The sequence below is a fragment of the Hyaena hyaena genome, unplaced genomic scaffold (genome assembly GCF_003009895.1).
Source record: "Hyaena hyaena isolate Hyena2069 unplaced genomic scaffold, ASM300989v1 scaffold_104, whole genome shotgun sequence".
Taxonomy (NCBI): domain Eukaryota; kingdom Metazoa; phylum Chordata; class Mammalia; order Carnivora; family Hyaenidae; genus Hyaena; species Hyaena hyaena.
Window position 1 is genome coordinate 1,303,902 of NW_024080736.1, and position 17,997 is coordinate 1,321,898.

Consider the following 17,997-nt stretch of genomic DNA (forward strand, 5'->3'; position numbering starts at 1 on the left):
GCCATACAATGGAATATTACTCAGCCATAAAAAGGAATAAAGTACTGACATGCTACAAACTGCACAAGCTTCAAAAACATTATGCTAAAGGAAAGAAGCCAACACAAAAGGCCACATTTTGTAGGATTCCACTTATATGAAATGTCTCCATAGAGACAGAAAGTAGATTATTAGTTACTAGAGACTGGACGCAAGGGGAGGGGGAAAGGGGATTAGGGAGCAACTACTTAGTGGTTATGGGGTTTCTCTCAGGGTGACGACAATGTGCTGGAATTAGAATGGTGGCTGCTACACGGTATTGTACATATATTAGAATCTACTAAATTGTAGTTTGAAATTATTAAAAAGGGAATTTTTTGTTATATGAATTTTATCAGAAATAAATACAGGGGTGCCTGGGTGGCTCAGTCAGTTAAGCATCCAACTTGGGCTCAGGTCATCATCTCAAGGTTCATGAGTCTGAGCCCCACATCCAGCTCCTGCTTGGGATTCCCTCTCTCCCTCTCTTCCTGAACTTCCCCCTACTCTCTTTCTCTCTCTCAAAACAAATAAACTTAAAAAAAAGAAATATGTAAATATATAAAATATCACTTAACTGAAAATGACATTACTGCTCAGTTGTTAAGCCTTTCCATTATAATTTGAAATAATGTCAGATATGTGTCAATTCTTTAAAAGTATGGTTCCAAATTTCTAGATCCTCACTATACACACACACACACACACACACACACACAGATACCAATTCATCTTATGCTCATCATTTATATTAGGAGCCTGAGATGGCAATTAAGTTATTTTCATGACAGTTATTATATGGGACAAGCCAATCAAAGTATACTGGATCAATTTGAACAAATTACGTCCAAAACTCTACAAATAAGATATAGAACCATGCCTATGAAACTTAACTTTACGATCAGCATATACAGCAAAAAACTTTCAAAACATCTGAATTATTTTCAAAGCCTTTAGAAGTCACTGAGGATGGGGTGCCTGGATGGCTCAGTCGGTTAAGCATCCGACTTCAACTTAGGTCATGATCTCTCCGTTCGGGAGTTAAAGCCCCATGTCAGGCTCTGTGCTGACAGCTGACAGCCTGCTTCAGATTCTGTGTCTCCCTCTCTCTCTACCCCTCCCCACTACTGCTCTCTCTCTCTCTCTCTCTCTTTCTCTCTCTCAAAAATAAACATTAAAAAAAATTGGGGGGGAGGGGCTCCTGGGTGTCTCAGTCAGTTAGGCGTCTGACTTCCGCTCGATCTCACAGTTTGAGCCCCGCATCAGGCTCTGTGCTGACAGCTAGCTCAGAGCCTGGAGCCTGTTTCGGATTCTGTGTCTCCCTCTCTCTCTGACCCTCCCCTGCTCATTCTGTCTCTCTCTCTCTCTCTCTCTCTCAGAAATAAATAAAACATTAAAAAAAATCTTTTAATTAAAAAAAAATTTTAATCACCGAGGAAGTGCCAAAATGAAGCTATTGTCAAAAATACATATTTTTTTCATATATTAAAATAGGAAATGTTTATCCTATTTTAATAGGAAGATATCTGCGATTGACAATGACCACAACCAGCTTTATACATTCTTATCTTTAATCACCGCAAGCTTAAGGAGAACAGCTCGACAGCGTTTTTATAGTCTACACCGATGGTACCATTTTCTAAGTTTTATAACCTTAAATTACCAAGATTTTTGTATCCATGAAGGTCCACAGAGAGTCTTTTTGGAAATACCTAAGTAACTCAAGATAAAAATCTAGTTTACTGTAATACGCTTAGTGCCAGGGGTGAGAAGGGCTGCGTGACCGCCCCAGACTACAAAAGCACCAGGAGGAGCGACACAGCCATGGGCCACCAAAGCCAACATCTGTGGAAAGCTTCATTAACAAATTCATAACTGACAACTGTAACATAAGTCAAAAGGCGAATTGCTAGAAACCATTTCCCCAGATTAGGCAGAACAAAGCTGCTTGAAGGAAGGGCCTCCTCAGGTCAGTCAGACGTTACATGTTCCCCAACAGCAAGAACAGGCTCTAAGGGCATGTTTCAACAATAATGGACATTCTACAAAGCCTGAAATAGCACATAAGAGGGGAAACTAAAAACAAATTCCAAGAAAAGATGATCTTTAGTGACTATTAAATTCAATAAGATCTGTCCGCCGTTCTCGTCAAATCAAGAAATACCAGCATTTTCCACAAAAACTGAATCCCAAAAGGGAAAAAAGGAAAAGAAAGACATTTACCTCTTCTAAGCTAGGGAGCGAAGAAGAAGATACTGTTCGAGACGACAGTGGGTGAAATGGCTCTTGACCAATAGCATGTTGATGATTCTGTATTTGTACAAAAGGGTTTTGCGGTGGCCTGTGAGGCAAGGGAGGTAGGCCGTAGGGAAAGCCCGGCCCCATTAGGTGATTCTGCTGTAAGTTAGCGAAAGTCCACGCCCCCTCGGGTGCCAGGTACTTCAAGGGAGGGGGGGCAAGGTGTTCAGATGGCAAGGAGAAAGGCGAGCTGAAAATCTGGGGCGGCAGGCGCTGCGGAAATGCTGGGTTGCTGGCTACTTCAATGTCTCTGCTGTTGTCATTAAAGTTAGGAAAGTGGCCACTGTGATCTGTGCCAGACGGGGGAGGCGGGGCTGCTGGCGGGCTCCTGCTCTGAACTTGTCTATACTGCAAAAGTCTTGATTGAGGTGGTGGCATTTCAGCTAGTTCCCGTGTTTCACTTTGATCACGATTAGACAGTTCTCTGATTAAGTCTTGAAACCTACATAAAGATGACGAAACAGGAGGAAAAGAAAAGAAAAGCTCCGTCACATCAGGGAGAGCTTAGTCAACTACACGGGTTAATTTTTACAGACAAAATCAGAATACTTCATTAAAACTCACATTATTTAATCTCAAAAGTGAGCATTAACAGTCAATAGATGTGGAATTAAAGACACTAAATATGCCCGAGTATCTGATTCCTTTCCTTTCCCTTGGCCTTAAAGCCAACTGTCCTGTCTCTATGTGTCTTCGATAACTGGCAGTTAGTTATAAAAGGACACCATAATGGTGGACCTTATTTGGAGTAATTAGGAAATACGTCACTGCATCCGCATGACACTGGCCATAAAAACAAATTTAGAATGAGAACCGAACACGCATCAACATCCGTAGTTAAAAGCAGGTAGAATTCTGTGTGGCTAGAGAAAAGAACCTAATGATAAATTTATAAACTTTAACTTTCCACCACTAATTCCCTTCTGTGTCCATTCATTTCTTGTATTCCTACCGAGTATGACAAAAATGCTCACAGTGATGGAACATTTCTTTTTCAGGAGAGCCACAGAGTACGGGCCACATTAGTTTTCAATCCACAACAGACAGTCCACACCCAGATGTGCACAAAAGTCACTTCTAAATGGATTCTCTAGATTCCAGATTCCACAGCCGGGTGCAGCATGTGTCTAGAAGGCCAGCCTCCAATTTCTGTGGGACAATCCTGCAACCTGAGGCTAAAAGGGTGACACCCAAGACAGGAAACAGTGGGTGGGGGGCGGGGGCGGTCCCACCGCAGCGGTATCCGTGTCTGTATCTGTGTCCGCAGAGATACCTGGCATCGGGGGCTTCTGCTCCGTCCTCGGCAGCGCCTGGCAGCTTCCAGTCTGCTCTCGCTGGCGGCTGATGTAACCCGATGGGCGGCTGAGGAAGGTGCTGGAGGGGAGGGTGTGGGTGGTGGTGGTGTGGGTACGGAACACTGCCCTGACTGAGATAGGCGTGATGCTCGTTCCACTGCTGCAGCCGCACCTGCTGCTGCCTCAGTGTTTCCAGAGCCACACCCCCATGCATGCGATCTGCAAAAGATGTGGGAAACTTTTCAGTTTTCATGCATTTGGGGTTTCGGGTGAATTGTTTTCTTTTCTTTTTTTTTTTTTAAATATTTTTATTTATTTCTAGGAGAGAGAGAGACAGCGTGAGCAGGGGAGGGTCAGAGAGAGAGGGAGATACGGACTCTGAAACAGGCTCCAGGCTCTGAGTTGGCAGTCAGCACAGAGCCCAACGTGGGGCTCGAACCCACGAACCGCGAGATCATGACCCAAGCGAAAGCCGGACACTTAACCGACTAAGCCACCCAGGGGCCCCTCGGGCGAATTGTTTTCAAGAGTTTTTGCAACCCAGATTTTCTTCACAAAGAAATGCCTACAATTTGGGCTCTGGAGAAAGCAAATGGCTTCTAAATTTGCCAGGAACTAAAGTTACAGCAACGGTGGTGATGGCTATTCCTATATAATCACGTAACGTGGCATCAACTGGATACTTAATATTACAGAGCGTTTGGAACAAGATTCTGTTACACTAAGTGACTGATTTTTGCTGCCATTATTTGAAGAAATGAATCGAGCCTGACCCGTATATGACACTGCACAGTACATGTCAACTTAAGAAAATAACTGGGGCCCCTGGGTGACTCAGTCAGTTAAGCATCCTACTTTGGCTCAGGTCATGATCGTGGGGTTCGTGAGTTCGAGCCCTGCACCAAGCTCTGTGCTGACAGCTCAGAGCCTGGAGCCTGCTTCAGATTCTGTGTCTCCCCCTCTCTCTGTCCCTCCCCTGCTCATGCTCTGTCTCTCTCTGTCTCAGTAATAAATAAACGTTAAAAAATAATAATAAAAAAAGGAAATCATCTCTGAATCTGTCATATCCAGCTGTGACAGGAGAACTTACCCAAAGCCTCCCCAATTGGCAATCCTGGGGGGTTCTCATCAGTGAAGTTATTCAGATGTGAAGGAAGGAGGGGGCCGGGCTGGGCAATGGCCCGCAGAGGGCTGTGGCCTTCGGGCAGCATGGGCGGGGGCGGCTGCTCAGGAACAGACGGCTCTGGGGGAGGGGACTGCGGTCGGTGGGACACTGCACTGTTAAAGAACGCACCGGCAGGGCCCGCCTGATAGGCTGGAGAAAGCTGCGGAGGTGGCTGCTGAGTCAGCTGATTCAAAGGATTCTGTGGCGGGACCACCTGATTTGGTTGGGGCGGCAATGGATTTGGTTGTTCAGGCAAATTATTCTGCTGTTGACTCAACAAGGCGTGCTGCTGCGGGATTGGAAACGGTGGTCTGGGCAGCTGGGGGAGGGGGTGGAAATGACGGCTGGGGATTGCATACTGTGCGTGGGGAGCAGGGAGGGGAAGGTTTATATGTCTTGGGTTGAGATTATCTTTGCGATGAAATTTGGTATTGGGATAAACAACACCAGGACGAGACTCAGGACTTCTGTTCTGTGGATTTGATTCCAAATCAATCTAGAAAAAAAATAAGAAGTTTTTCTTAGCTGCACAAGTTCTGGGTCCTGTGGCTCTCCACCTTTCCCCACCGCTAGCACATCTGAAGCATATGACACGTTCTTATCAGTAACAGCCAAATGCTACGTGCCCAATCACTTTCTGACAATCAAATGAGGGAATAAATATTTTTTAAATTAGAAAAGATGAAACAGAAAAAAGCACATTATATTTGAGTCATAGGAAGAGATTCTGCCATTTTATTAACACATCTACTTTAATTCCTTTAACGGCATGATTTTTAATTTCACACTTTCTTCCTTAGAAAGATAATCATTTCTTTCCTTCCGATATAAATCATTAAAACGTGTCCTTTCCGGGGCGCCTGGGTGGCTCAGTCGGTTGAGCGTCCGACTTTGGCTCAGGTCATGATCTCGCAGTTCGTGGGTTTGAGCCCTGCGTCGGGCTGTGCTGACAACTAGCATCAGAGCCTAGAGCCTGCTTCAGATTCTGTGTCTCCCTCTCTCTCTGACCCTCTCCTGATCACGCTGTCTGTCTGTCTGTCTGTCTGTCTCTCTCTCAGAAATAAATAAAACATAAATAAATAAATAAAAATAAAATGTGTCCTTTCCTTCCAATTTTGTTTTTATGCATCTTTTTTCAAATAGACCTACATTAATTTTAAAACCAGTGGTCTCGGTTTAAACAACCTTGAAGTGAACAAATAAGTAAGTACTTTATCACCTTTCTATAACCAGTTTGGTTGTCTACTTTTGCCATTAGGTATTGACATTTATTCTTTCACCAAACATTTACGGAGAGCCTACTGAGGGTAGCCCAGAGATGAAAGGACAGTAAGAGGACTCAGTCTGTACCCTCAAGACATCATAGCAAGGGCTGGCAAACTACGGTTCCCAGGCAATTTCCGACCCACCAAACTTTTACAAATAAAGTTTTACGGGAACATAGCCACCCTCACTCGTTTACATATTGTCTACGGCTGCTTTCTGACCACAATGGCAGAGCTGAGTGATTCCAACACAACCATATGACCCACTAAGCCTGAAGCTTTACTATCTGACCTCTTGCATAAAAAGTTTGCTAAGTGCAGGCTTAAGAGTCCAGAAGATACAAACAAGGACACATAAAATTAGAGGTGCTGTAAAAGGATGTGATAGGAGGTCCCAGTGCCTGACAAAAAATTAAAGGTGGCTTCACAGAGGCTATGACATTTGAACTGAGTCTTGCACAAAGATCTGGAATTTTCTTGTGATGAAAGAACATTCTAAGTAAGGGTAACAGCTTCACCAAGGAGAGGAGGGGAGAGGAGAAAAAGTATGGCAGATTTGAGGAGCATGATAAATTCTGTGCACATACAGCTACAACTTTTGTTTTTATGTTAGTTTTCTCCTTCTTGACATCAGAAAAAACTGCAAGAGCCCAATTACACAAGACCCAGAATGATTCAATACTGAGTATAAACATTTTTAATCCTGTAAACGCTGGAAAGCTACCAAAGATTTGTAAGCTAGGGAGTGCTGTCACCCTTCTGAAACCCAAGTTTGATCCCAAGTGGTGACAATGTGAAAAATGAAATATAAGGTGAAAGGAAGCTATTTTTCATTCCCCTCTTTGTCAAAACACTCTATGAGCTGCTTCAGTGTATTAATCTCCTGTTAAGTTTCAACACTGAACTAGTCACCGAGTATTGCAAAGTACTTGCCTCTCAAGCTAAACACAGAACCGACCGCCCTCAAGACCCCAGAACAAGCAGCTTGTTCCTGAATCGAAGCCATGCAACTCCTAGTGACCAAATGACTGCAACAAGGCTTGCAATGTACCAATTGGGCCCCAAATGCATTTCACCTCTAATCACTAGTTTAAATGGACTGCCACTGAAGTTGGCCAATAATGTCCCTAAGATTACTAGGCGTATATAAATCATCTAGAAGATGAATGAGAAGAATGACAGCCTTCCCAGCAGCTGCAGTGCCTGCTCTTCAAATGTCTCAGTACCTATTACCCAGAATGATGTTACAAATACAGACGGTCTTCAATAAAGAGTTGTCATTGACTGTCTAAATCATTCAACTTTATCTGCAAAATTAAAAAAAAGTTTCAGAACCTGATTAAGTAAGGTTCTTTATAAACAAACATGGTCCCCCATAAATCTTCATCTTTTTGATGACTGATGACACGTTCAGCTGGGGTATACTTTCTTCCATCAGACACTGTTGATATGCACACATAGACCGCACGAGGGAGATGGCGATTAGATGTCAAGGTGGTCTGTGGATAAGCTGCCTCCTTCACTTCTGACTTTGACATGGACAGGAAGCTAGGCCAGTCATAGGAACCTAATCAGACAGTGCTACTGTTTGATACCACAGTAGGTTAAGCAGGCTAGAGGACTGTAATGTTGGAGAAAACTGGAGAACACTATATCAGAATTAGATTACCCTCATCACCTTCCTCTTAATACTAAGGCACTGAGTCAAAGACAGCCAGGAACTGATTTTCCCCGAGGCCCCAGGACAAAGCATCAGAGTGGACCGAAATGAAACATGTCTGTTAGGCTGCCTAGTTCCTGGACAGGGAAAGAACATAAGAGAAATTTAAAAACAAGAACACGAGAGATGCTTCACTATCTCGGCTTCAGTCACTCCCAGAGCACCCAGGGCTCCTGCGGTGGGTTTTATCTGGTGCTGCCCCTGACGGCACGGGCAGCCACGGCATCCCCACATGCCACCTGTTCTCTCCCTGCATCCCTTTCCAAACACACAGAACTTCTAACTGCCCCGCAGCCCCCACCACCCCCCAGACTGGACCAGGAGGCGCCACTGGCAGCCTCAGGTGCGCTCCTCCAGAAGGCAGTAAGTCCCTGCGGTGGTAGAAACTGTCAGACAGAGCTACTTATGGGACAGAAGTCACTAAGTACGGAGAACGGCTGCCTAAAGCAAGCCAAGGTCAGAAATACAGATTCGGAAGTCAGTGTCACGCAGCAGAGATTTAAAACGATGGAACTGACCTAGCTAATAGTAAGAAATCATAGAATGCAGAGAGGTGTGTAGGACAGTGACAGAAGCTTGGGAAAGCCCAATATAAGGATGAGGGACAGATGGGAAGGGGGTGGACAGGAACTTATAAAAGCTGTTAAAAGTAGAAATGTAAAGAAACCAAAAGAACAAAATGGTCAAGAAGAATGAAGCAGAAAATAGAGCCAAACAAATACCAGAGAAAAGACAAGTGAGACTATACAACAGGCGTCTGTTCGTAAAATCTGCTCACTTGAAGCTCAATAGTTTCAGTGAATGTCAAAGCCGAATACGAGGCTGTGTTGGTTAAGGGGCAAATAAGAGATGAGGTGGAAAGGTGAACTGGGGAAACTATAAAGGAGATGAAGGTTAAAAAGAAAGTGTCTTTTAAAAAAATGGTCTATCAGTCAATTTACTTACTGGCTGAGAAGGAAGAACTAGGAACTGGAAAGAATTTAAAGATAACTGAGGAGAAAGGACAAGGTCCATGAGGTGACCAGAGGAGAGAGTAGTCTCAAAGGAAACTCCTTCCCTTCTACCAGACTCTTCTGTGGTAACGAGAAAACAAGGATGTGCAAAGAAAAGGTGCTGAGTCTAAGGTTTTAAGTTAACAGGGTGAAATCCTGATGCGGTAACTCTAAGGCAAGATCATCTCCTGATCTTAACTGCAGGTAGAAGGTATCAGGCGTGAGAAGAGCTGCTGAGAAACAGGGCAAAGGAAGCTAGGTACATGGAAAAGAATGAGATCAGAAAATACTAATTTCCACTGGCAGTAATTCAACCAATGATTTGGTTTTCCCTAACTGGTTCACAAGCACAAAAGCAAAGAAAGTAGATGAACGGGCAGCTTAAGAGTTCAGAATTAGTTACGAAATGAATAAATCATGGGGATAAAAGACACAGACAGAGAATACAGCCAGTGGTATTGTAACAGTGCTGTATGGTGACAAGAGAGTAATTACACTGTGGTAAGCAGAGCATAAGACAGACTCATCGAATCGCAGAGCATAAGACAGACTCATCGAATCACTATGTGTATGTATACCTGAAATTAATATAATGTTGTGTGTCAACTATGATCTTAAAAAAAAAAATTAAGGACTTATATAGTAGATGTGGTGAGAGAACAAGGTGAGCGACTTAAGGAAGTTAAGTCTTCCTTCTTCACCAGAACAGTTCTTTCCATCCTGAGATTATTTTCAATGACACGTCTATAGCTGTGTTTTCACTTACTACTTGATCATACAAAGGCTCTACATTCAAGTCTAGCACTGAATAACAACTGGAGGAAAGTATATGGATAAAGCAAGTAATAGCCAAAGGAAAGGTGAAGGGAGAGAGGATAACACGACCCACCAGATCCTCATGAAACAATCAACATAAAAGCTATACATAAAAACAGTAAATTTTCTTTAAAACATCAACATTCCAAGACGATCACCAGACTGAAATCCATTAGGACAATGCATTCACTAAATGTAAACAGCATACCTGTTTTGATTCTGTAGGCTTTTTCTCTGGTGTTCGAATCTTATTAATTTCAGGTCCAGGATTATTGGTATCACATTTACCTAAGAAAATATTTTTAAATTTTTATAAATTGTCTCCAATGGATGTTACATTTCCAATGACTAACCATTATTAGACAGAAGCAGAATATTTTGAACATTTTTCACCTATTATATATCAATTTATATTATTGGTTGGGTTTTTTTTTTTTCTGAAGTTTGAGGGTTGTAGTTTCCCTGCAAGAAAGAAAATTTATAATTAAAGCAAACCTCATTATCAAGACAAAAGCTTAATAAAGGAATAACCTTAAAACATAAAATAATTTCAAAGATAATTGCCCGTTCTCCAGGGTTTTGTAGCCTCGTTTTCCTAAACTAATCATAGAAAAGGTGCTGAAATTCTTGACTACTTATAAAGGCTCAATGCTTTGGCCATTTACAAATATAATTAAGCAAAAATCCAAATTAGTAAAGAAATTTAAACTGAATAAAGACATTATGAAAGGAGTGTAGTTATACTGCTTAAAAGATAGCAAATGAAATATAAGTGAATGAGAAATACTAAAGGAAGCAAAATTAAGAAGGTGTTTTTTAAAAAAGATCACAATTATAACCGAATTAAATAATGCTATTTCACACATGAAGGAATTTTAATCTATAAGAATTAACTGTTGGATACTTTAAATTCCTTGAAAAAATCCTTGATTTGGGTTCTAGTTTGAAAACTCTCTTTTAGGAAAGCCACTGGAACTCTGTAAAATGAATTCTCATGCCAAAATATCCTTACTAAACTTCAAGAAATGAAAACTACAATGTCTGAAGATGAAAAATACACTAGGTAGGACTAACAGATTAGACACTGCAGAATAAAAACTTAGTAAATTTGAGGCACAGCAATAGACATAGCAATAGACGTGTACAAAATGAAACATAAAAGGGAAAAAAAAGAATTAAAAAAGGGAAAAAAAGGCAAGTGCATCCATGAACTGTGGGGAAATTTTAATCAGCCTAATATCTGGGTAGTTGGCATTCTTGAAGAGAGGAGAAGCAAGACAAAAAATATCTTAAGAAATAAAGGTCAAAAGTTTCCAAACTTTAGTCCAAATAAATCCACAGATCCAAGAAGCTCAACAAACCCCAAACACAAGAGGCATAAAGACAACTACACCAAGGAATAGCATAATCAATCTACTAAAACTAGCATAAAAAGAAACTCATAAAAGCAGTCTGGGAGGGGTGGGGGGGGTGGGTCACAATACATATAGAAAAACAAAGACAAAATGACATCAGATTTCTCAATAGAAACACTGCAAGCAAGAAAACAACAGAGTAACATCATTAAAGTGCTGAAAAATAAAAATTGTCAACCATGAATTCTATACCTTGCACAAATATCTTCTTTGAAAAATGAAAGTGAAACAAGCATATATTCAGGCATACAGATGCTGCAAGAATTCGAAACCAGTAGATCTACACTACAAGCAATGTTAGAAGAAGTCCTTCAGGCAGAAGGAAAATTGTATCAGATGGAAACATGAATATACAGAAAGAAATAAAGACTACCAGAAATACTACCTACATGGATAGATACGAAAAATTATTTTTCTTGTTACTTAAAACTCTTTATTTTATTTTTTTAAGTTTACTTATTTCTTCTGAAATAGACAGTGCGAGCAGGGAAGGGGAAGAAAAAAAGGGAGAATCACAAGCAGAGTCCACGACGTCAGGAAAGAGCCCATGCAGGGCTCGAGCTCACAAATCCATGAGATCATGACCTAAACCAAAAGCAAGTGTCAGACGCTTAACTGACTGAGCCACCCAGACGCACCTGAACCTCTTTAAAAAGTTATTTGGCTGTGTAAATAATAAAAATATTTGGCCTTATAACATATGTGAAAGTAAAATGCATGAAGATAATATCATAAAGGCCAGAAGAAGATAAATTGAAATATTAGAATGTTCTTTTGCTGTACATGAAGCGGTAAAATATAATTTGGAAAGGAATCTGTGATAAAGATGTATACTATGGACTCTAAAGCAAAGACTAAAATAATGAAGAGTTATAGCTAATAATCAAAAAAGGAGATAAAATGGAATCATAAAAAATATTCAGCTAATCCAAGACAGGAAAAAAAGGCAAGAAGAAACAAAAAAAGACTGGACTAATTAAAAATAGAAAGCAAGATGATATAATTACATGATATAATTACATTAATTATAAATGGTCTAAACACCCCAATGAAAAGACAGAGATTGTCACACTGAATTAAAACAAAACATCAAGGGGCGCCTGGGTGGCTCATTCGGCTCTTGATTTCCATCCAACTCTTGATTTCGGCTCAGGCCATGATCTCACAGTTTGTGGGATGGAGCCCCACGTCAGGCTCTGTGCTGGCAGCTCAGAAACTGGAACCCACTTTGGATTCTGTGTCTCTCTCGCTCTCTGCCCCTTCCGCTCTCTCTCTCTAATAAACAAACAAAAATTTAAGAAGAAATGCACTTTAAATATAAAGACACAAATCGGGGCACCTGGGGTGGCTCAGTCGTTTAAGCATCCGACTTCATCTCAGGTAATGATCTCATGGTTCACAAGTTTAAGCCTTGCATATCAGGCTCTGTGCTGATAGCTCGGAACCTGGAGCTTGCTTTGGATTCTGTGTCTCTCTCTCTATCTACCCCTCTCCCTCCCCACCCCCTCAAAAATAAACAAACATTTAAAAATTAAAAAAATAAATATAAGAACACAAAAAGATTAAAATAGGTCAAAAAATATATACCACACTACCAATAGTCAAAATACAGTTAAAGTAGTTACATTAGATATTAAGCAAAGCAGACCTCTGAGCAAAGACTACTTACAGGAATAACGAATATCATTCAAAAAAAGACAAGAGTTCATTAATCAAGAGCACATAATCCTAAATGGTTATGCTCCTAGTAACAGAACTTCAAAATTAATCAAGCAAAATTTAAAGGAAAAACAGACAAATACCAATTGTATTTGGAGATTTCAATATTCTCCTCTCAGTACATATTTTTTAAAAAGTAGCCAGAAAATCAGCAATAATATAGTACATATGAACAATTCTATCAATCAACTTGACCTGAGTAACATTTATAGAGTACTCCATTCTCCTCAAGTGCACATGGAACATTCACAAAGATACACCATATTCTAGACCATAAAACAAATCTTAATAAATTGTAAAGAGTTTGAGTCATATAAAATATGTTTTCTTACCACAATGGAATCAAAGGAGAAATCAATAACATAAAAATTCTTAGAAGATCCTCAATAACTGGAAACTAAAACTCATCTTTCTAAACATTCCATGGATCTAATTGCAAGTGAAATTAGAAAGTGTACTTAAGGGGCACCTGCGTGGCTCAGTCGGTTAAGAGTCTGACTCATGACTTCAGCTCAGGTCATGATCACAGTTTGTGGGTTCAAGGCCTGCACTGGGCTCTGCACTGAAAGCATGAAACCTGCTCAGGATTCTCTCTCCCTGTTTCTTTGCCCCTCCCTTGCACGCGCGCTCTCTCTCTCTCTCACAGAAACCTAAGTAAATAAACTTAAAAAAAAGGTGTACTCAACTGAATAAAACAAAAATACATCAGAATTTGTGGGATGCACTACTGAGAAGGAAAATTATAAAACTAAATACCTGTATTAATCTAAGCTTTCACCCTAACAAAACATGTGCAAGAGTGGTATACTGAAAACTTTTTTTAAAAAGAGAGAAACTGAGAGTAAGGTGTCTGGGTGACTCAGTTGGCTGAGCCTCCAACTCTTGGTTTTGGCTCAGGTCATGATCTCAGAGTTCGTGTGCTCGAGCCCTGCCTGTGCTGACAGCATGGAGACTGCTTTGGATTTCTTTCTTTTTCTTTCTCTCGTAAAAAATAAACAAATATTAAAAAACATTTTTTTAAGTGTGTCCTTAAAAAAAAGAGACAGAAACAGAGAGAGATATCCTGTTCATGTATCAGAAGACTCAGTCTTGTTAAAATGTCAATCCTCCCCACATTGGCCTACAGATTCAACATAATCCCAATCAAAATGCCAGCAGGATTTTTTGCAGAAACAGGCAGGCTGATTGTAAAATACATGTGGAAAATGCAAAGGACCTGGAATAGACAGTTTTGAAAAAGAAAAACAAAGTTGGAAAACTCACAGTACCTGGTGCCTAGACTTTTATGAAGCTACAGGAATCGAGAGCACACTGGGCACACACACGAACATGTGCTTCAACAGAACAGAACAGAAACTTCATGTATGTGATCAACTGATTTTCAACAAAGGCACCAAGTTAGCTTAATGGAGGAAGGACAGTGTTTTCAACAAATAGTGCTAGAACAAATGAACATACACAGGCAAAAAGAAAACAAAAACATTCTTACCTCATACCACATATAACACTTAATTCAAAACGGACCTGATGTGAGGTCCATAAAACTACGACATTTCTAGGGGAAAAAACACAGATCTTTGTGATCTTGGATCAGACAAGAAAAATTTCACCACCACCAACAAAAACATGAATCAAAAAAAAAAAAGAATAAACTAAATTTTATCAAAAGTAGAAACTTCTAGGGTCACCAGAAGCACCAATTTTGGCTCAGGTCATGATCTCATAGTTTGTGAGTTCGAGCCCCAGGTTGGGCTCTGTGCTGACAGCTCAGAGCCCTGGAGCCTGCTTTGGATTCTGTGCCCCCTCCCCCCCATAAACATTAAAAAAAAAAATTTACAGAGAGGGCAAATGAACCCAGTGAAAAGATATTCAACATTGTTAGTCATTAGGAACATGCAAATAACACCACAATCAGATACTTTCTAGCAGAGGTAAAAGTAAAAAGACCAATACCAAGTGTTGATGAGAATGTGCAACAGCTAGAAATCTCATACATTACTAGTTGAAATGAAAAATGCATTGGCCACTTTGGAAAACAGCATGGCAATTTATTATAAAGTTACCTATATATCTACAATATGCTCAGCAATCTTACTCCTGGGTATATACACTCAAGAGAAATGAAAACATATGTTCACAGTTGCTCTACTCATAAGAGCCAAAAAACAGAAATAACTAAGGTGTCCATCAACTGACGATAGATAAAAACACTGTAGTGCATCCATATAATAGAATACTAATCAACAGTAAAAAGGCACAAACTATTGACACAGAACACATAAATGAATCTCAAAAGCATTAAGTAAATGAAGCTGGACACAAAAAAGCCATATACTCTATGATTCCATTTATGAGACATACTGGGTGTAAAGAGAAGAGTACAGAGGCAAAGTAAACAGTACAGCCTTGGTGGTTACCAATGGTCGGGGGCTGGAGGAGAAGACAGACTACGAAAGGATATGAGAGAATATTCTAAGTTATGTAAACATCCTGTGTCTTGATTCTGGTGGTGGTTAGCAACTCTGTACATCTGTCAAAACACATCAGCTGTACACTTTAAAAGTAAATTTTACATTATATAAATTATACCTCAGTAAACCTGACTTTAAAAAACAGACTGAGTGGGAAGCCTGGGTGGTTCAGTTGATTAAGTGTCCAATTCTTGATTTTGGTTCACGTCATATCTCATGGTTTGTGGGTTTGAGCCCAAAATTGAGCTTTGCGCTAATAGCACAGAGCCTGCCTGGAATTCTCTCCCTCCCCCTCTCTCTCTCTCTCTGCCCCTCTCCTGCTCGCATGCTTACACACACATGCGCTTTGTCTCTCTCTCTCTCTCTCTCTCTCAAAAATAAATAAATAGGGGTACCTGGGTGGCTCAGTCAGTTAAGCATCCAACTTCTGCGCAGGCCATGATTTCATGGTTTGTGAGTTCAAGCCCTGCATCTGACTCTGGGCTGTTAGCAATTCTCCCTCTCCCTCTCTTGCGATTCTCCTCCTCCCACCCTCCCTCCCCCCCTTCCTGTCTGCTCCTGTCCCACTTGCATGCTGTCTGTCTGTCTCTAAGTAAATAAAACCCAAAAAATCTTTAATATATAAATATATAATAAAAAATAAAATGAAATAAATGAACTTTAAAAGACTGGGTAATTTTTCCTTCAGGTACACAGGAGATTATAATTTATAGAAGATATAACTATGTTAAGTCAACTATTAGCACAGTAGCATCTATGTTTAGTATACTATAAAAATAATTTTGGTCGATAAATATACTTAACAGGAGAGAATTTTCTGTCTCAATTTTAAATAACTATCCTTTAAATCACTCTAAATATTAAAATTTGGTATTTTTCAGAAAATTGGTACTACTGATTATATCATGCACATTTTATTTGTGTACATACTTGTATCTTCTGAAGATCCACAGTTTTTACACAGATTCTTTCTCAAAGAGTTCTACAATCCACGAACAAGTTATCATGTTAAAAGATACAAGTAGGCGTATCATCATTTTAGGATCACGAGAACAGCAAAGCAGCTCACCATTTCGACTTGGCTCGTGTTGATCCTTCTCCTGATGCTGGCTTTGTGGCTGGGCTATGCTGACGGGTGGGTGGTGCCCAAGGCCATACGGTAGGGGAGACCCCCGTCCGTGTGTCTGTAAGAGGTTCATATTGTAGGCCATCGCTGCCTGGTGTGTAAGGATCCGAGGATCAACTGCAAACCTGCCCTGGTACCCTGTCCATGGCACCTACGTTATCACAAGAAACAGAATAACGGCATTATGTGCATTTTGAAAGGCAAACTGCTATAGTGCTATAGATTAGGAAAAAGCAAACACACACAGAGATATTAATTTTATCAAAATAAGTAACCACAAGGTCAATGCTAGTTCTAACAACTGGTAGAATTATTGCTATATCTTAACTAGTCAAGAATTGACTTCCAAACTGGCTCCCTGAATCTTTAGTGTGTAGGGATTTAATTGGTCATTTTTCAGTTTAGGAAGAAACTGAGGACATAAAATTTGTAATTATTCCTTGACGCATTAACTTATTTTATAATCTGAAATAATTTCCCTTCAATATGAATATATACATGACATATATTACCAAGAAAGTTATCTTTTAAAGTTGTAACTGCAGAGTTACATAGTTTAATAGATTAAATGAGAGAACAAGAGAAAAAGTTAAAGAATTTAGTCTAAGGAGTCTCAACATGAAATATACACACTCCCACTTTACAGGAATCAAATCATTTAATGTTTATTGATTGTAGGCAAAATTCAAACAGGTCATTAGTTTGAATCAATTCTTTTGATTAATTCAACTATTCCCTTAAACCACAGAACTAGAATATTTCTTTAGGTATATCTAAATACATAATTTCTGCATACTAACATAAAAGGATAAATGCCATGAGAGCTAAAGCCCTTATTATCTTATTATAGTATAACTGTTAAATGCAGACTCTTAAAAATCTTATATAATAAAAGCCTCTCTGGCCTAACAAAATGAAATATAAATCCTAAGGGACTTACTATTTAAAGCAAATGATGTATGATGTTGCCAGGCTGTCTGGGAAGAAATAAGTCAGCTAAAATTGAAAGTCTTTTGGGGAGTGGGCATGAATTACATATTTCTTACTGACAACTATTCTCGTTGGCTGTTGTAATTGTAAACTATCATTATCAATATGGCTGAGAAAGGTGTACGGCTACGCATTTTTCCATTTTGGGGGTGGGGGTGGGGGGTGGCAAAAACCCCTGGCAGTAATCACCTCTGCTTGAAATGATAATATTTGCCTTAAATGCAAGAAATATTTTCTAGGATAAAATTTCTGAATTTGGAAATATTAGTATAAAAAAAATCACCAAAATATTTTAAAAATCTTAAAGGAATAAAAATGGGTTTTACATAAGATGGAAGCCCTCTAAATATCTATAGTCTCAGAAAGGATTTAATTATGTTTTTAAGTACCAGTAAGATTATGAAAGGATTGAAATTTCTCAGATAAATTCAGGTCCGGAGAGCTAGACTAATCCAAGCCGCCTCCAAAACACTGTATTTCCTAGGAAGGGTTAGTGAATTATGTAAGGAAAAAAAGTAAAAGATAAAATAAAAGTATCACTTTACAAAACAAGAGGCCAATTTACTAGCTGTGTTTACCGTTTAGGCCAATTTTCCCCAGCACAAGTATTTTTAAAAGAATACAAAAGCTTCTCAATGAAAACATCCAATATACAAATTTCTTCATAGCAACTGACGATAAGCAACAATTTACATTTCTCTGGTCAT

The 17,997-nt window shown here is 39.7% G+C and overlaps 1 protein-coding gene across 5 annotated transcripts in view; it reads right to left on the reverse strand.

The window, feature by feature from the left end:
• The window catches only part of HELZ (helicase with zinc finger), a 160,751-nt gene that overhangs the window by 31,316 nt on the left and 111,438 nt on the right, over positions 1 to 17,997 (reverse strand). For all 5 annotated transcript variants that reach the window (XM_039235929.1, XM_039235931.1, XM_039235927.1 and 2 more), the window contains 5 exons: positions 16,244 to 16,451; positions 9,778 to 9,857; positions 4,702 to 5,272; positions 3,590 to 3,830; positions 2,242 to 2,758 (listed from right to left, as the gene is read on the reverse strand). In XM_039235929.1, the coding sequence (XP_039091860.1) occupies positions 2,242 to 2,758; positions 3,590 to 3,830; positions 4,702 to 5,272; positions 9,778 to 9,857; positions 16,244 to 16,451 (1,617 nt within the window). The remainder of the gene's footprint in view (positions 1 to 2,241; positions 2,759 to 3,589; positions 3,831 to 4,701; positions 5,273 to 9,777; positions 9,858 to 16,243; positions 16,452 to 17,997) is intronic.